This window comes from Dromiciops gliroides, chromosome 4 (genome assembly GCF_019393635.1).
Source record: "Dromiciops gliroides isolate mDroGli1 chromosome 4, mDroGli1.pri, whole genome shotgun sequence".
NCBI lineage: Eukaryota > Metazoa > Chordata > Mammalia > Microbiotheria > Microbiotheriidae > Dromiciops > Dromiciops gliroides.
In genome coordinates this window covers 52,872,029-52,892,522 of record NC_057864.1, presented here as the reverse complement: position 1 = coordinate 52,892,522, position 20,494 = coordinate 52,872,029, and the positions used below count along the sequence as shown (strand labels likewise).

At 40.4% G+C, this 20,494-nt stretch overlaps 1 protein-coding gene across 1 annotated transcript in view; it reads right to left on the bottom strand.

The window, feature by feature from the left end:
* Window positions 1–375: 375 nt before the first annotated feature.
* The window catches only part of ATF6 (activating transcription factor 6), a 210,551-nt gene continuing 190,432 nt past the window's right edge, over window positions 376–20,494 (bottom strand). The window contains 1 exon segment of the mRNA XM_044000697.1: window positions 376–1,694. Within this exon segment, the coding sequence (XP_043856632.1) occupies window positions 1,483–1,694 (212 nt within the window). The 3' untranslated portion in view covers window positions 376–1,482.

Sequence of the window (20,494 nt, the reverse complement as noted above, 5' to 3'; positions counted from 1 at the left end):
GAGCCAGCAAATGTTTATCCACATTGAGGTTTATGAAGGGTCTAGAAAATGCCATAAGAAAGGTTAGAGGAAGATAACTGGCTAGAATACAGTTCGAGTGGAATGCAAGTGAAAACAGTAGTCCTTTTTAGAGAAATAAAAAAACTTAACTTTGTCAAGGTCTCCTCCATGGTGAATATGGAAAATGTGTCTACTTTGTCGAATGGACTTCCCGAGCAAGTATGTCTGCTTTTCCTGAAATGAGCAATCTATTAGTTTTCAGAAGAAGCAGCTTCCGGCTTGCCTAGTTATAAGCCACACTGATACTTATCAGTTGGGTCTGCTATCAGTGCAATACTCAAAAAGAATACCCCTACCCTCACCCCCCCCCCACCTTTCCCAACAAATACAATGAGGTATTTTTCTTTAGGCCTCAAGAATCTATATAAGATATCATCCAAGAGAAGACCAGACCACATGCAAACACTCCCTGTCAATTAATTTCATGAAGCTATATGAAAGTTAAATCATTATTTCCAAGAGTGCCCCATGATATTTTCACAGCTTTAAAAACTTTTTTTACTTTAGCTATTTCTTTCTCCATTCTCCACATTAAATTTTCCTGTGCTTCTCTCACTTTCAAATTGTTAGTGAGACAAGAAAAATGTCACCCTTTCCAACTGGCATGCTTCTCTATGTGCCCCACCATAGCACCCATGCAGCATTAGGCAGCTTTTAAGTATAGCATCAGACTTATTCAAAGGTGGATGTGAGGTGTGAATAAATTCTGTTAAGGTTAAGTGTCACCCATGGAGGGTTCTCCCACTTAACCTCAAGCTTGGGTCAAAAGCTGGGTTGTTTTGAGTGTTTTCAATATAATTCAGTAGTAGCTGAGGACTTTCAGCTGTTGGGTTTTGGATAAACAGCAGCCCTAGAAGGGGCAGTTTCATAATAAATGAACAAATTAGGTCTGCCTGAACACTCTGGACTCCAAGCTTTATTTTCCCTTTAAATAAAAATCACTTTACCACATCATGTGTATTAAGACATGTTACTACATCAAGTGTACTGGGCATGCCTCAGGAAGGGATGGTAGAGAATGCTGATATGAAAGGAGTTATCCATTTAAACCTAAGATAGGGACTGAATGGCAAGAACAATCTGGAAAGTACAGAATAGCATTGAAGGGTAATTTTGGAAGAACCAAGGATCGAGGTTGCCTCTTGAGAAGTCTTGTCAGGGTTATTTTGTTCGTTCATTTGAGGAAAAACCCTAGCACCACCCGCATGAGTAGTAAGACTGTTGGAAAACAGAAGTGCTCCTCTGTTGCTCCCTCTGCTTATCATTCCCATGGGCAGACACTGAATTATATCACTGGGCAATACTCAGTTGCCTGCCAAAAAAGCAAGATGCACTTGTCTGACGCACAGCCCGTTACCAATCTAGTTTGGCTGAGTTCTAGACTCAGTTGTGGAAGTCTGTGGCAGCACGAACATCAGCTGCCTACTGCAAGGATTCAGTGATGGCACTGACAACGTGTGCTGTTGCCTCTGGGGTGGCTGGTGGAGAGCCAAAGTAGCTGCTAGTCTGATTCCTCTGATGATCTCGGAGGTAGGGAGGAACAGCAGAACTCTTGATGTGAAGGATTCTGGTGTCCATCACTTCACAGTCAATCTGCATCATCACTTCATAGTCTTGACCATTGATCACATTCTCTGCAGGGAAAGAAGATAGTTAATTATTGGAATTAATAATTTTTGATGAGTTTATAGCGCCAAGGATGTAAATGAACTGAAAAGGAAAAAAAAAAAAAAAACCCAAACAAACTTGTGAGATGTATCCCTAACATGCCACCACAGGTGCAACTCGTAACCATTTTACAATTTCAGTTTCTCCAAATGCTTCATTGGCACAGTAAAGAAGAGCACCACAGCCAAACTTAATATGTGGTGCTTCTGTTAGCAGACATTACGGTAAATGGAGGATAGAATGGTATCGACGAAAAATACTGGTCTTGGGATGGCCATTTCCCACCTAGCTGACCTGGATTTCATGCTCTCCAGATACTCGTCACTCTGCAAGATGAAATTAACCATGACACTCACAGTTCCTTAGCACCCTCTCCCCCTGGACCTCATCCTTCCTCTGACTGCAGAGGGCAGAGACTGGACACTGGAGTGCTTCTCCCTCATCCTCCACCATTTAGGGCAGTCACTTGGGAATTCACCTCATCATTTCCCACCCAGCTGAGCTGAATTTCATTATCTTCAGAAATTCATCATCCTGCAGGATGAAAACAACCATGAAACTCACACCTCCTCCTCAGATTATTTCCCATCCTGGTGACATCCTCCTGCCCCCTGGCTGGGGAACCTTTCCCTCCTTTTGGCTTCTTTTTATGTCCTGTCTTTCTCCTTAGATAATGAGCTCCTTGAGGGCAGAGACTGTCTTCTGTGCTTGTCTCCCCAGTACTTAGCATGAGGCCTAGCACAGAGCCGGGGCTGGATAAATACTCGCTGGCCACCGTCCAGCTGGAGGAGAAGGTCCTCACCTAATTCCCAGCTCTGGCTCTGACTAGAAGCGAGTCACTGCCATTCTTTGAGCCTTGGTTTTCTCATCAGCACTCTCTGTACTGCCTGTCTCACAATGCTCTTGTGACGATGCTTTGTAAACCTTAAAAGCTTTGTGTAATTATTAGTATTCACTGGTCCCTTGCTTCTTACTGAATAAAAGCTAAGATCCTTCATCTGACATTCAAAGCCTTCCATAACTGGACTCACCCAGGCTTCTGTCCTATTATTCCCTTCCACACACACTAAGCCAAGCATAACTGAACTACCTTCTGTCACCTAAGCACAACCTGTGCCCCTGGGCTCTGTACCCCTGCTCACTTTCTTAGTAGAATGTCCCTTCCTCTTCAAGTCCATCCAGGACTTTGCTTTGCACCTCTGTCGTGCACCGATGAAATATTGTGCATTACAGTTATCTGTGTATTTTGTTATTGTTTTGGTTGAAACGTAAGAGTGCATGAAGAGGAATATGGGGAAATAAAGCAGGAACAAGAATTTGGAGGTCCTTGAATACTTGGGATTTCATCTGGTACATAATGGCAAGATACAGAACAATGAGGAGAAAGGGGGATCTTGAAGGCAGTGGGGAAATGGAAAGCATCCACCTTGGAAAAAACTCCAGAGCAACACAAGTAACAGCCATCAGGAAGATCAGCATGACACACGAGTGAGAGGAAGAGACCTTTGTTGTCATCTCATGGCTTCTCCTTCATTAGTAAAATTTCTACTTTCATCAAAACACTTCCAATTATGAATAAAAACATATGATAATATCTAAAGGAGCAAGGACAACTTCCAGGCATCTGACAGCCAAATTAGCCTCCTTCCTGGAGGTCTGGCTTCCCTTCTTGCCTGAACAATGTTCTAATTCTAGAATTCTGAATTCCAGCTTCAAAGGTTCTGAGGACATGTTCACATCTGGCATCAAGACGGGGAGGGGAAAAGGTGTTACAGAATTTTAAAGTTAAAACAAAAGCATATTCCCCAAATTTAAGATATCCAAGTGGAAAGTCCCACATGTAGAGAATAGCAGGAAACCCCTTTTCTTTCATGATCTTAAAAAAAAAATACATATACCTGGGAGGCAAGGTGGCAGAGCAGCAGGAAGCAATGGAGTCAAGTGCTTATCTACAAAACTCTTCCAATTAGACCTAGAAAATGCACTGGACTGAATCCTGATGAGGAAATCCTGAAACAGTCATAGCAAGTCCTTTGTCTGGCCCAGCTAGGCCTAGGGAGACAGAGAGGGAGGTCTGTGGACACTGGGGATGGAGTTGAGCCAGGAGCGTGCTGCTCAAGGAAAACTCCTACATAGGGAGAGGCTGTGTCACAGGGCAAGAGAACTTCTCAGACACATACTGGGCACCTTCAGACCAGCACTAGTACAATGTGATGGGGACAGGTGGAAACTGGCAACTTTGACACTTACTACCCAAATCTGGGTCACAGATCCAGGGTGGACCAAGAAGGGAACCTGTGCCAGAGGGTGGCGCTCATGGGTAGGGAGGTTCCGAGGGTGTACTGAGAAAGGAGGAAGTTCAGAAGCAAGCAGCAGAGACGTGGCTCAGATCATAGGTAGGTTAAACAGGACAGGATAATAAATCATAAGGGTTGTTCAAGACTGGAGAGAAATCATCTAATCCAGGCACTGTTTGTTAGCTTTAATCCTGATTATTTGTCAATTTCCTTGTTTCCACTGTCAATGGGAATGGAGAACAGCTGGACACTACTGTATCTCAGTTAACCCCACATGTACTTGAAGACCATCACTAAATGACTCTTCATCTGAGTAACAGAAATGTAAACCTAAGCAGATTTTCTAATTCTTGGACCTCTATGAAATCTATCAACTGATCTGCTTTGTCTTTAAAGAATTAAATTTGTCTTCCTCTAATTAGTTGATATATTTGGAACAGGTGTTTCTTTTTCAACTGCAAGGAGATGGAAGAAACAAAGGCAACTTGCTAATATGTTGTCATTTTTCTTGGAACATGGGCCTGAGCTCAGATTTCAAGGGACTTTGTCAATCATTTCCTTTTGGAATCAGGGTTCCTTCCCCTCACCCCATCCCTAAGCACAACTGAAGTAAGTTTTTGCTGGTAGTTTTTCCTTCTTTTTGGTGTGTCCCAAAGCACAGAATAGCAGTTAATGGAAAACACATGGATCAGAAACAAGAAATCCATATGACTAATTTTTACTGCTTTCCTGGATTAACTCTGAATCCAGATGACAGTTTAAGATCACACTAGGTCTTCTCATATGGCAAAGCTACCTGTAGAAGTCATTAAATTAAATGTGCCTGGAATGGCTAAAGCTTGGTGATAACTGTTTTCCCCTGTCTCCTAAATATCAATGAGCAACCATACAGGCTGCATGTGAAGCCGAGGGGCCACAACAATGAGGGAAGACTGGAGGCCAAGTGTGATGGGACCTGGGTTCTACCATCTTCTTCCTGTGTGACCTTGGGCACTTAGTGACTTTACCTCACTAGGCCTCAATTTCCTCTTCTGGAAAATGAGGGGGTTGGATCAGTCTTCAAAGTCCCTTCCAGATTTTCAGCATAAATCTTCTGAATTACAATTTATAACCTGAGTCAGTTGTGATGAGAACATCACTGTGATTTTAAGCTACAGCAGAGATGGATCCAGGCTGGACAGAGTCTACCTCTCCCCAGATCCCCAGGGCAATGAGGGTTAAGTGACTTGCCCAGGGTCACACAGCTGGTAAGTGTCAAGTGTCTGAGGTCGGATTTGAACTCAGGTCCTCCTGAAAAAATTTAAAGCTGGTGCTTTATCTACTGTACCACCTAGGTGCCCCAGTCCACCTTTTAAGTGGCTTTCCTGCCTCTATCTTCCAACTGTAACAACTCCTTGGGCACTATAGTTAGAAAACATCCAAAAGGAGTAGGATGCTTCAAGCATCGGGTGATTCCTTCTGCAAAGGAAACTTGATGAAAAATTAATTGTGATCTATGTTATTCAGACAAAATTACTTCATACCCCTATAAACTAAGTTTGAGGAAGATTGAAAATGAAAGTACACTTGGGCCTTACTCATATGGCCTTCAGGATATATGCTGTGGGACCACCTTAAACTGAGGTACTTTATTTTAATTTTTAAATTTTTATGCTTTGCACATGAAACTACAAATCTATTATGTGCAACTTGCTATTCCTTTTAAATATATAATAATCATGTCAATTTCTTCCCCCCTTTTTTTCTTTCCTCCCTCCCCTGCCCTAGAGATGGCTATCATTAGAAACAAATAGGCATATGTATATATGTATGTATGTATGTATGCATGTATGTGTGTGTATAAAGATGTATACATACACATATACATATATGTAAAATTATTTTGTAGAGACTTCTATTTATCAGTTCTTTTTCTGGATACAGATAGTGTCTTTCTTCATATATCCTTTTTTGTTTGTTTGTTTGTTTTTGTTTTGTTTTGTTTTGCAGGGCAATGAGGGTTAAGTGACTTGCCCAGGGTTACACAGCTAGTTAAGTGTCAAATGTCTGAGGCTGGATTTGAACTCAGGTCCTCCTGAATCTAAGGCCAGTGCTTTATTCACTGCACCATCTAGCTGCCCCCTCATATATCCTTGATAGTTAATTTGGATATTTATAATAGTCAAAATGACTGATTTACTGAAAGTTATTCTTAAAACAATATTGTTGATATTAAGCTGCCTATATCCTTTGATGCAGCAATAACAGTACTAGGTCTACTTCCAAAGATGATTAAGGAAAAAGGAAAAGAACCTATATGTTCTAAAATGTTTATAGCAGCTCTCTTTGTGCTGGCAAAGAACTAGAAACTGCAGGGATGCCCACTAATTGGGGAATGGCTGAACATGGTATGGCATATGTTTGTGATGGAATACTACTGCGCTATAAGAAACAATGACCTCAGTTACCTTAGAAAAACATGTTAAGACTTGCACAAAATAATGAAGAACTAAATTAGCAGAACCGAGAAAAATATGGTACTTTAATGAATTCTGGCTAGATAAGACCCAAGGCAAACTTTATCTTTTGAAAAACTGAACTACTGAAGTGTTAGAATAAGGTCTGTAGGTTATGTTAGTTTAACCAAAGACGGAGAACACCCATTAGAGTGGGTATATCTACTTTGTAGAAGAGATCTCTTTCTTGAAAAGGCAGAGCAGATGACAAAGAGCTGTTATATTCTCTTTGTGATATGATTAAATAAAATTATGTAGTATGTAATTATGTAGGAACACCCAGAGTATCAAAAGTCTGTCAACAAAACAGGAGCTTCTTTGATTGGCTGAGAGTGAATGTGGTATTTTAGAATGGAATGAGCCAATGAGCTTCATCCAGAGAATGAAGGGGGAGGGGGGAGAGTTCAAAGTTAATGGTCTTTAACAAAAGTGGTTGAAAATGGTCATTTGTTATTGCTTATCCGTAATGAAATTTTATATTTCATCTCTGAAAGTGCCTTTTCACCCAAATGTGTACTGTTAATATCAATCCATTAGTATGTGATTTTTATTGAGCTGAAAGGCCAGTAGTCTTAAATAAGTTTATTTTCTCTAGGCAAATTTCTTAGGCTGTCACAACCAAACATGATTTAATTAATTCACCATTGGTAAATGGCTTTCCTTGCTTGGCTAACTGTTGTTGTTTGTCCTTCTTTCTCAAAGAGGACCATGATATGAGGAAGTGATGTCATGACTTGCAGTGAACTGGATTTAAGTGAGGGAGGGCTGTGCAAGGTCACCAGCCTCACTCTCTCCTCCAGAGCCATCTGGGTCCAGTAGCAAGGTATATATCAGGATGACTGGAGATGGCTCCGGATATTTGAGGCAATCAGGGTTCAGTGACTGACCCAGGGCCACAGCCACTAAGTGTCAAGTGGTTGAGGCCAGATTGGCTAACAAATAAGCCACTAGGAACATTACTGTGGTTGCGGCCTCATTTTCATTTTTTATTTTTCTCAAGAAATTCTGCTGTCATGAGGTATTCCATTTTAAATTTTCTAATTGTTCTGACTTGCTTTACTTTGAGTTGGGAATATTATGATGAAGACAGTCCAGCAATGTTGCTGTATAATGTACTCTTCTTTTAGCACACTATGTTAACAAGTGCTTTTCAATAAAATAATTCACATTCCACTGTGCCTTAGAAGTGTGCCTTTCAAAGTCCATTTTTCTCTTCTTTTCTAGTTTCAAAATAATGGATATGCACTGGTAGTAAAAAAAATGTCATGGCACGGCAATATGCGTGGCACTGAAGACGCTGTCAAGTTATAACTGCATCACAACGGAGCCACTGTGCAGTTGATGACAGCACTGCATATGGTCTGTCCTAACTTCTCAACTCTGCTGCTGGAGCATGAAAGCAGCCAGAGGCAATGTGTCAATGAATGAGTGTGGCTGTGTTCCAATAAAACTTTATTTGTGGATGCCTAAAATTAAAATTTCATATAATTTTCACATGTCACAAAATATTATTCTTCTTTTGATTTTTTTTCAAACACTTTAACATGTAAAAACCATTCTTAGCTCAAGGGCCATACCAAAAAAAAAAAAAAAAAAGGAGCAGGCAGTATTTGACCTGTTAGCTGAAGCCTGCCAACTCCTGATTTAGAATGTAAATATCACCCAATTAGAAATATTTTAGATGCACTTCCAGTCACCAGAAATGCACCACTGTGGTCTGAGCTATGTGGTGGTATGGATAAGAAAAGAAAAATGGGGTGGATGCTAGAACTAGGAATCTACTTAACAATAACAGAAGAAAGGAGAGGAAAGGTAATTAGTAATTTGGCAGATTTTTGAACCCAGGGAGGCATGTATCCTCAGGGATCAGGAAGGTGTGGGAGGCTCTGTACCTCAAACTGGAGTTTCATGGTAGGGCTAAAAGGAGAGGGGAAGGGAGAAGGGGGAGGGAGAAAAAAAATGTCCTTTGTGTTAAATGTAAAGGCCCACTGGTTTAGTTCTCAGGAGCAGGAATTACCAAGAAGCTAACCAAAGACTGCAAAGCCAGGTCTCCAGGGCTGACCTTCATGGGGAGGTGCCTGCAGTATGTTTTCTGGGGCAACAGGAAGGTCTCTGTGCTCCTTCCCAAAAGTCTTTACAGTCTTCTACTTGCTGGCAGACTCTTGAAATCTCACCCCTGGAGTTTCATGCCTTTAATTTAAAGCTCTGATAACAGTTAGAATCAGATCTCACAGGGAGCAGCAGGGTGAGGGGGGCCGTGACATATCCAGGGATTATCAGTCATTGATACCTCAGGGTAAACGAAGAAACCAAACACAGTAACTCACATTTCTTTAGCACTTTCAGGGTTTATAGAGGGCTTTCCTTACATCACTCTGGCTAAGTTATTGCAGGGTGGGAGCCAAAGGAAGGGAGAAAGAAGGGGAAAGCTTGAGGGTGCTGAATAATTGGAGGGGGGAAGGGCATACCAAAGAAGAGGAAAGGACCTTTGGGGAAGTCTTTTCCCTGTTTTCTTGGGGCCAGCCATGCTCCTTATAATTTTTAGCTTGCTGTGGCTGAGTAAGAATGGGAATAACATTGGAATGGAAATATTTTCTGACGAAAGGCAACATAACAAGCATCAGACTACAGAGTTATGAGATATGACTTGAAAAGGCTAGTAAGCTACTTGCATATCTAAATGTTGAATAATAATGACAATGATAGTATTTGTTAAGATGATTATAAGACATATTAAATGGTGAAAGTCAAGTTTCTTGACCGGAAATCAGAAAGGTTTTCATATTTTATATAAATAGTCACAGACTAGTGCCAGGTTTTTGACAAGTTCTTCCATGCCCTCTAAACTAAACAGAATGAGATGAAGAAAAGATCAAATGAGTTAGAAAAGTATAAAATAGGAGTGTGTAAATCCATGTTAAACCAAGCAAATAAATACAGAGAAAAACACTGAAATATCAGACTCCAAATATCAGCAATAAAATTTGACTTTTAATTCTCACAGGAATAGGGAACACCAGAGAAAGCGTCTGACCACTAGAGGTGGAAAAAACTCTAAGCAATGTGGGATTTGGAATAGCCTGTAAACACACAATAGAGGAATAAAGATAGTCTGCCAAGAGACTGTTAGGATAATCCATGTGGGAGATGACTAATAAGCAAATCAAAATCTTTAATGCAAACAACTGAGCATGAAGGTTTCAAAAAAAATATGTTTAAAATTAAAATATATACATACATACAAAAGATTTCATAAGCATTCCACATGCAAATGAATGTGACAGCCTAAATTTCACTCAGATTGCTAGTTCAGAATTTCTGAGACATGTACCTTACACTTACTACAAGAAGCTTTGCTTTGTTCATGTGAAATTGGGTGATGGGCAGGTCTTTTCGTATGACACTGGGTAATCAGTGGAGTAATGAAAGATCTGGCAATGAGAACAATGGAGGAAAACAATACAAAGTTATAGGATATTTGTCTATGACCACTGTTAAGTGAATGAGATGAAACGCTGTGACGATAACAACAAAAGGCTCGCTTGTGAAAAATGAATGGGACTTTAAAGTCAGACAGTGAGTCAAAAATCATTTTGTAAGTGCTTACTATTGCTGAATGCTGGGCATGCAAAGAAAAGCAAAAGTACAGTTCCTGCCTTTGAGAACCTGACATTCAAGTGGGGTTGACAACACACATCTAACTATGTGAATATGAGACACCCAAGCATAGAGTGGAAGGTTATCTCAGAGGGGCAGCACTTGGGAATGAGGGTACAGGGTAGCAATACAGTGAGGAAAAAGATCCTGCCGTTTGGAGGTGAGGAGAGAAAACATTTCAGCTAGCACAATGCCCAGAGCTGAAGGGTCATGTAAGAGGAACAGTGAGCAGGCTGCATCAGTGGAGAAGAGTAAGAAGTGAGAAGGCTTGAAAGGCAGGAAGGAGACAGGCTGTGAAGGGCTCTAAATGCCCCACAGAGCATTTTCTATTAGGTGCTGGAGGTAACAGGAGACACTATAGTTTACTGAGCAGCTGTGGGGTGGACAGAGGTGAGGGTTGACAGAACAGGCCTGAACTTGAGGAAAATCACTTTGGTTGCTGAGGATGGATTTGAGTAGCGACAAATCAGAAGTCTAAACAGCTGAGGCAAAAGGGGATGCCGGCCTATACAAGGGTCATGGCTATGGGAGAGAAGAGAAGGGGCCATGCAGGAGAAATGAGGGAGGCTGATGCTGAGGTTGTGAGCCTGCATGAACAGGAAGCTGGGGTACCCATGACACTTAACAGGAAAGTCAGGACAAGGGGAGGGGCTGGGAGAAAAGATGAATTGTTTTGGACCCATGTAGGGGGAGCCAACTGGACACTGAGTCAGAGATGCCCAAAAGGCAGTTGGTGATGCAGGCACAGTGCTCAGGAGAGAGAGATTAGGGCTCGATACATCAATAAGGGAATCATTTTCAGAAAGAAGGCAACTATTAAACCACTGGAACTGATGAAATCACTGAACGATAGAGTCTAAAGGGGAAAAGAGAAGAGGGACTTTATTCAGCGCTCCCCCCCAAAGGAGGAATATGGTGGTTTGGGGGTTTGTGCCCAGATAAAGAGGTGGGGTCTGAAGCCAAGTCCTCTAACTCCAAGTTTCTACTGTCATTGTCTATCTAACCTTACAGATGTGGGCACTGAGCCTCAGAACAGTGACGTGGCTTGGCCAGGCTCAGAAGAGTAAGGAGAGACACAGCCAGGAGGAAACCTTCCCCCAAGAGGGTCATTAGGTGTCCCTCTCATCATTTAAGAGGCTGTCACCTGGAACAGGGCCTAGCTTTGTTCTGTTTGGTCCTTGAGGACAGATCTAGAAGCAAGGGTAGAAATTGTCTAAATGTAGACTTTGCCTTGAGGCAAAGGGAAAAACAAACCACCTTAACAACAAGAGGTTCCCAATGTGCACAGTGTGCCATCCTACCTGTCTTAAAGAGAGCTTTCTTCATGGACTAACATGAAAGACTTGGTGTTTCGAGTATAAGCTTTAGAAGGCTATCAAAAGTGAAATAAGTTTATTTCAGTCAAACTGGATAACTCTGTAACTGTTCTAGTACTTCTGGTGTTCAGAATGCTTTAGTTCTCTCTGGGACTTGGCTATTGCCCCTCAGGATTTCTGCCTATGCTTTTAAAATGTTTATCAACTGAGATCATAACTGTGTAGAAGTGCTGAGAAATACTTCATGTGTCTTAAACTCTTGAAGGAGCAACAAACAAAAGGGAACAAGAAGACATGTCACTTATTTTCCTCACATTGAGTTTTTTTTAATACCAACTCATATTTAATTACTATATAGTCGATTACTTCAATTAATATCATTAAAACAAACTAGGTTTTGATGTATGATGTAAGAGGGATGTATAAAAACAATCTTCCTAGGTTAAATTAATCATGGTAAATCATGGTGATGTTGAATACTATTATGTTATGACTGGGAATTTTAGAATGAAGCCATTGACCACATCAAGGCCAATATCATTCACCATTAATCAATTAACAAGCATTAAGCATTCAAGTGTCTCCTGTGCTAGGTGCTGGAGATATCTTATTTAAAATGAAAATTGCTACTCAAGGTGCTTATGTTTTATCAGAGGTGATAACATGTACATGTATGTGCATACACAGAACATATACAAAGCTGTTAAATGAAAGGTAATTGGGGAAGATGGGCATTAGTAGTGGGTGGAAGGGGAGGAGGATCCATTAAGATTTGGTGTAGAAGGTGGTGCTTGAGTTGCACCTTGTAGGAAGCGAGGGATTCCATGAGACAGAGGTGAAGAGAAAGTGCATTCCAAGCATGGGAGAGAGCCCACAGAGAGGCATGGAGACTGACTGGGGATAGAAAGTAATATGCAAAGAAGAATGGCCAGTTACTGTCACAAACAAGTCACATTTGGATCTTTTGATCTCCATTTTCCCTTCCTCCTTTGCTTTCTTTCAATAGAAATAATAAATATCATGACTAAATTGTATATTGTACTTGAAGATTCGCATACCCTATGTGCTGCTTTTAGCAATAATACTTATTGATAGCAACCAAAGATTGAAGGTGCATCTAAAACTGTCAGGGCTCTGACATTCAACATGGATAAAACCTAGCGCAATACTCAGGAGTGCTCTTACCTTACCTAAAACTCATCTGACACCATCAAGAAAAATTCAATAAGAATATTCTATTAATTTACTACTCCAGTCCAAGTACTCTCCCAAAGAATACCCTGCCCCCAAAAGAATATAGCTCAAACAGTGTTTGAGATCAAGCTCAGTGAAGGCAGGGACCATGTTGTGATCGTACCTGGATCTCCCTCAGCAGCTAGAACAGTATTTTGAATAAGGTAGGTGATTAATAAACATTTGCTGAATAAATGAATGAATCTACAGAATGTTTCTAGCCCCCACCTACCACCACCAGCAAATCCCACACAACACAGAAATAGACAGCTACATTGTTCATGGCTACTCTACCCACACATTTCTTAGTATAAAGTCCTGAAACAGGTGTCAGAAGAATGAAAATGGGGGGGGGGGTGGCACAGCTAGGTGGCACAGTGGATAAAGCACCAGCCCTGGATTCAGGAGGACCTGAGTTCAAATCCAGCCTCAGACACTTGACACTTACTGGCTGTGTGACCCTGGGCAAGTCACTTAACCCTCATTGCCCCACAAAAAAAAAAAAAAAAAAGAAAGAAGAAGAAAAATGAATGAAAATGGGCAACTGTTTTTTAAGGGGAAAATGCTAGCCAGGGCTTTCAAACCCTAAACTGTCTCATTATGTGAATAGGTTATGCACATTCATAAAACGATGTGGTAAGATTAGGAATCACATGAGTTTACTAAGAAGAAATCACAACAAACTTAAATCATGTAATTTGTGATAAGGGTACTAGGTTGGTCAATCGGGGAATGCTATAAATGATATATATCTAGATTTCAGTGAACTCTGACAAGTGTCTCATTTTATCCTTGTGGACAAGATAGAGATGTATACCGCACTAGTGAATTTGATTCTCAGAGATAAAGAAAAATACAATGAAAGACTGGGGTAGATGGATGTCTTGGCGACCTTCTGAATGACCCACACCAAAGAAGATGGCCTTTTAGGTCTAAAGAGTCAGGACACTGGCCGACTGGTGCTCACAGATCTATTTCATAACCTCTCAGTTTGGGGCAGTGACCGATTGTCACACCATCAGTAATCCTGTGAAATTTTCTTGGTGGAGTTAAAATGGAAAATAGAGCTAAAAAGTTTTGGGGTTAGACAACATACGGACTTATTAAAAAGTAAATACCAAATCTCCTTTGGAGAAAGGTTACATCTGTAGTAGTATTTATTATTGTGAAACTTGACAGATGTAGAATCAATCCCTAAAACAGGAGGCTTACTTGTCAAGCACCATCTACTTTGGGTTCAAAGAGCCATGCTCAAGAGAATGAGGAAGGAGTCCAAAGTATTCTCAAGCAGTCAGTGTCATCAATGCCCCTGCCTTTGTCCTACCCTTTATCTTGAGAGTCTAAGCAACTTGCAGCAAAGTCTAATGGACGAGAATTTCCCCAGAGATACTTACAATGTGGGCAAAGCCATACTACATAACCTGACTCTACAGCTGCACTTCTATGCCCCCGAGATCTCACCTCTATTTTTTCTCTCCCTCCTTTCAATAACAGTGCTTATCATCAATAACGCTGACATTTATATAATACTTTAAGTTTTGAGAGCATATCACACACATCTTATTTATTTGAATCTTATAACTCTCTGAAGTAGGTATTACATTATGATCACCCTCATTTGACAGGTAGGGAAACTGAGGATCAGAGATATTAAGTGACTTGTCAAGGGTGTCACCTAGCAAATGTTGGGGGGCAGGATTCAAACCCAGGTCTTCTTGACTCCAGAGGGGCACTCTATTTCATGCTACTGGACACACAGTAAGCTCAAGGGTTAACAGGATGTAGGGCAGGATGGTTCCTTAGGGATTATGTGGTACAACTGCTATGCAGTCATAATATGACGCCTCGGTTGAGAACATCATCCCAAAGATCCCAGAGAATAGAGCCTGTACTCTTTGCTTTCATATGCTGCTGCTTACTGGAAGCCTCTTAGGACTACTGGTAACAGCTGCTGGCTTCCTGCTTCCACAGCTGGACTGTCCTGCTTATAATATATTTGATGTGTGATGTTACTAATACCACAAAAAATTGTTTTCTCCATGTAAAAAACTCGGACTTAGAGGTAGCTGCTGATTATGATTTTATATCAGTTTGGTAAGAATAAGATCAATATTTCAGAGGTAGGAGGAAAGTTCAGTAATGGGAGGCTTTGACTGGCTAGGCCCTTGAATGAAGAGGAAGAGAGTTTAAAAAGAGTAGTCCAACAGATTGTTGTCAACAACCTAGACTTCCCAATCTTTCTCCCCCAGCATCTATGACAGAAGAAAGGAGAATGTGATAAAGACGTTGCTCTGATAATTATATATGATTAGAAAATAGATGACAAGGGGGAAAAAAGAAAACAAATGATAAGATATCATATCGACCTTACGGTAAAAGGTCAAAAGGAATACGGTAGGGGGCAGCTAGGTGGCACAGTGGATAAAGCATCAGCCTTGAATTCAGGAGGATGTGAGTTCAAATCTGGCCTCAGACACATGACACTAGCTGTGTGACCCTGGGCAAGTCACTTAACCCTTATTGCCCTGAAAAAAAGAAAAAAAAAGAATATGGTAAATATTGTTAAGGTATTTTATATTTGTGGTGAATTGTGTAAATAAAGCAACAACAGCACGGGCCCTTCTTGTCAAATGTAAGCCACTTATTGCTGCTGTTGTTACTATGAGGTCCCCAACTAGCCCTGAGGCAGAAGCTGCTTGGACAGTATTCACATCTGATGTTCTTGTCCACACCGGTGAAAGAGTAAGTGGTTGGGGGCAGGAAGAAGGGAAACCAAGAGGCTGGGAGCCCAACTCACAAGTGACTAAATGTTCCTGAAGGCCAATATCCTTGAGACAGTGCTATTCTGAGCCTCATTTTCTCCACTGAAACGTCAGCACTTCTCAGTCTGCTTTAGACTTGGCTGCTTTTCAATCACATAAGGTCCAGAAAAGCTGAGATACTGAGTAGTTCCTTGTGTTTACTTCCCTCAGTTACCTACAGCTGATAGTTTTGCAGGATTACATAAGTGAAACCAAGGAAACGGGTCTCCTGTAAAGGTGTCTGGATTTATAAATAGTTTTATTGCTCCCCTTAAGCTTTGCAACATGCAGCTCTGCATGCGGTCAAACTACATTAACAAGCCTTTGGAAGCAAAGGGCCACATAAGTTTTGAGAATCTGAGATGGCTTATTCATCTCATTCTTAACTGCAGTTTAATAAGGTGTTGGTCATACAAGACTTTATTCGTTTAAAAAAAATGAAAATCATTAAATACATCTTTTGGAGAAGACAGTCCATTTCAATTCAATTTGACCTTATATGTATGTGTGAAGCATCATACATTATAGTGAATATACCTCTAAAATTGTATTTAGAAGCAGACTATTTGAAACAGTTGCAGAACTGAGATAATTGATTCTTATTTGATTATAACATCCTTCAATGCCAGCTGGCTCAAATCCATGAAAATTCATTTATCCCAACAAAAGCGTTCAGAAAGAGAAAACATGATAGCAAAGACGAGCAAGAAGGTATGCTATTTGTAACCAAAGTGGAGAGGACCTAATGAGGAACTCGACACTTACTTGCCCTAGTTGTTCAGATAAGAAGGTCAACTGGGGCTTTGAGGCAGGGAACCCGAGCTCGAGAAGACAGGAGGAGGAACGGGCAAGTATGGAAAATATTTTAGTTTAGTGAATTTACATTACAGGCAGTAGGAGATGGAGAAGGCCTGTGGTCACTGACTATACCGTTGTATACATCTTGAGAATTTTCCATTCAGAGGATTGCTATGCATGAACAAAGAAGCCTACAAACCCAGAGAAAGTGATGCTTAGTCTTAATCCAAGAATTTGACATGATTTTAAATTCCAAAGGGATCAAACTGATGCTAACCAACTGTGTCAAGGCTATGCAATTGCTGTGTGGCATAAAGAAGTAAATTTTATGTTTTAACAGGATATATGTTCATCTATTCTCTGTCGATCTTTCAGTCAGATGCTGGCTATCACACTTAATAAAGGAATCAGTGACATAAGCAGATCCTTTTGTTTTTCATTTATAAAGATTTATTGAATTGTATGTAAAAACTGAAAATATTCGGTCGCTAAAAGTTAGTAAATTTAATATATGATTAAAAGTTTTAAGATCTAAACTAAAAGGACACTTTACAGTTTCATAGTTTAATAATCTGATCGATGTAGCCAAGCAGACAGCCAGTTCATGAGTACAATGGAATAAAAAGATTGGCACATTAAGAAAAGTACTTTGTGATCCCCAAATTTGGACTGATGCTTTAGTTCTTCAGGAAAACTACTGAGGAACTTGATTATGATTTTTTGAATTATTTTTTATCATAAAAGTATTTTATTATTTTCCAGTTACATGTAAAGATAGTTTTCAACATAGAATTTTTAAATAGGATTTTAATTCCAAATTTCCCCCCCTTTCCCTCCCCAAGATTGAAAGCACTGATTATGATTTTTTTAAAAAAATAGTGAACTTGTCCCCTATATATGCTAGTCAGTTTTTATTTCACATTTAATTTTTTCATGAGGTCATGGATGCTGAGGTGACACTTGGAGGTACAACTCTATTAATTCAAGTAAATAAATACTGACCACCTAAGTCACCAAGACTCTGCTAGAAGCTATAAAGGATCCAAAGTGAATTTATTAAATCAGTGCTTCAAGGGCAGTTAGGTGATACAGTGGATAAAGCACCAGTCCTGGATTCAGGAGGACCTGAGTTCAAATCTGCCCTCAGACACCTGACACTTATTAGTTGTGTGACCCCGTGCAAGTCACTTAACCCTCATTGCACCGCAATAAATAAATAAATGAATGAATGAATGAATAAAATAAAAACAAAGTGAATTGGAACATGCCCTTTCCCCAAGCATGATTAGATTGTGCTTACAATCTAATGGATGAATGCAAAAAAAGCTGTCTTGTGAAAAGCACAAGGGACTAGAGAAATACAGAGGAAGGAGAGATGATGTCTGCATAGGAACAATCCAGGAATACTTCATGAAAGAGACACTTCTGACACAGACTTTGGAGAACAGGTAGTATTTCTGTTACAAGAGAATTACAGATTTGAGAAGTGGGTTCTTATAATTTCTGTTCTCCCTTAGAGGAGTGTCCAGCACACTACAGATATTTAATAAATGCTTGAACTTAACTGAATGTCACAGTCAAGGACAGAAACCTGGAATTTTGGGGTGGAAGGAATAATGTAAACAAAGGCATAAAACCAGATAAGTGCAGGGCTTGTTTGGGGAATAGATAGTAACTCAAACTGACTTGAGTGTAGGGTTGATGTGAAGGATCAGTGAAATATAGAGATAAAAAGGTAAGCTGGGGTCAAGGGGTTTGGCCTTTATTCAAAATGTAATAGGGAAACATTAAAAGGTTTTCTTGACATGGGAAGCAACACATTCAGAGCTGTGCTTTAGTAAGATTACTTTGGAATCAATGGTTAGGATAGACTGGAATGGGAAAAGCTAGACACAGGGAAGACCAGTTACTCTGAGGGTATGGGATAGAGTGGAGAAGAATGTGAAACAGAGTGGTAGGAGCTTGATTGTAAAAGGAAGGTATGGATTTGTGATGTCTTACAAAGAAAACACACATTTCTCAAACATAGAATCTTTTTTTTTAAGTGAGGCAATTGGGGTTAAGTGACTTGCCCAGGGTCATACAACTAGTAAGTGTTAAGTGTCTGAGGCCGGATTTGAATTCAGGTACTCCTGATTCCAGGGCCGGTGCTCTATCCACTGCGCCACCTAGCTGCCCCAAACATAGAATCTTTAAAAGACAAAGGCCAAGATCTGCCATACAGAAAAACTAAAATGACAGATGAACAATGGGCAGAGATGGGCAAGTGTCATATGCCAATACTCCATTTGGCTATGAACATAAGTGTCATTAAGAGTCAAAACTTGGGGCAGCTAGGTGGCGCAGTGGATAGAGCACTGGCCCTGGAGTCAGGAGGACCTGAGTTCAAATCTGCCCTCAGACACTTGACATTTACTAGCTGTGTGACCTTGGGGAAGTCACTTAACCCCAATTGCCTCACCAAAAAAAGAAAAAAAAGAGTCAAGAGTCAAAACTTGCTCCTGGACATCTTGAGGAATGTAACACAAATGCTGAGAACAACTTGGAAATGAAATTCCCACAGATTCTGGGCTGTAGCTATGCTAGATGAAGCGTCTAGTATGTCATTTTTGCTTCTGAACTGCGGAGAATTTCTCACGCTCCTGAGTGATGCAGGCACCACAAGGGATCAGTGGCACAGCAAAAGCAGACACTTTCCAGGGAAACTCGGGTCCCGTGGGTCATGCGGATATTATCATGTAGGGTTCTTCCTAAAGTTTCTTGATGCATTCAGTCATGTTCAATTAAATAAATGCTTATGACCTTCATATTAGAGATAATGTGTGTCTGCCGCTTCTGAGGTCTTGTTGGATTCTGAATAAACCAGCTTGGGTGGAAGACTGGGGGGAAACTTCCTTTTGACCATGACATAGTTTCTAATGGATCTATCACGAAATATTGTATACTGTAGTTATTTGTGCTTGTGTCTTATTCTCCTCTTAGGCTGGAAATTCCATGGTGGCAGGGACCCTATCTTATCTAAACTTCATATCGCTGGACCCAGCTTCTACCATGATGATACATATAGTGGGCACTTAAAATGATCATTCAATAAATGAGCGACATACCATGATAATAATAGCAATATTAACAGCTAGCATTTGTAATGTTTCCTTCAAGATCCAAGTACCATCACGCCTAAGACTGTCACCATGAAAAGCAACAGACTCCAAAACAGACAATGTAAAACATTCCACAACACCCACTCTACACTATTCCACGCTGCTACATACATGCAAAGCTGTCCTAAAGGGTGTGCCAAAAGATCCCGAGGGATTAGCTGATGGGTGTTTGCATCTGATAACAACATGTGAGCACTGATTTCATTTTGGAGTCATGTCTTGCTTTAGCACCAATGTTTACTTCCTCCCTGCTTCTCCATTTTACCATTTCTGATTCAGGTCCAAGTGCCTCAAGTCTCTTTTCCTGCCCTTTGGTGTGGCTGACGCTTGGCTACAAGAAAGAATTCTGGGGGTCTTTCATGGCCTCTCCAATCCACAGTAGATGGGAGGATGGAAAGAAGGCTACTGATTCAACAATAAAAAGACAGCATGTAGACATTTAAAATTTGCCTCTGCTAGGCAGCATGCATGATGACGAGCCACGTCTGCTTGTGGGTTCAATCTGAATCAGAGACAGATGGGCAAATGCCTATGTACAGCTTTCCTGCAGAGAAAATGGTGTGCTACATTATATGCACGGAGAGCAAATCAGACATTGCTTCCACATGTCTTATATGTTCACAAAGTTTTAAAGTTGGAAGAAATCTATAAGAGGTTGACGGACTTATCTTATTAAACTGAACCCTAATTCTTTATGTTATTTATTCCTTCATTTGAAGAACTGTTCTCTACAAAGGATGGGCTCAATTTCTTTTTTTTTTTTAATAATAAACATTTTTATTTAAAGTTGAGTTCCAAATTTTATCCCTCCTTCCTTCCCTCTTTCCTTCCCCTTCCCTAAGGTGGGATGAAACCAGATATAGGTTATACATGTGCAATTATATAAAATATTACCATATTAGTCATTGTGTATAAGAAAACTTGGATAAAAGAAAAAATGAAAGAAAGTAAAAACTTAGCATGCTTCAGTCTGTGTTCAATCAATATCAGTTCTTTCTTTGAAGGTGG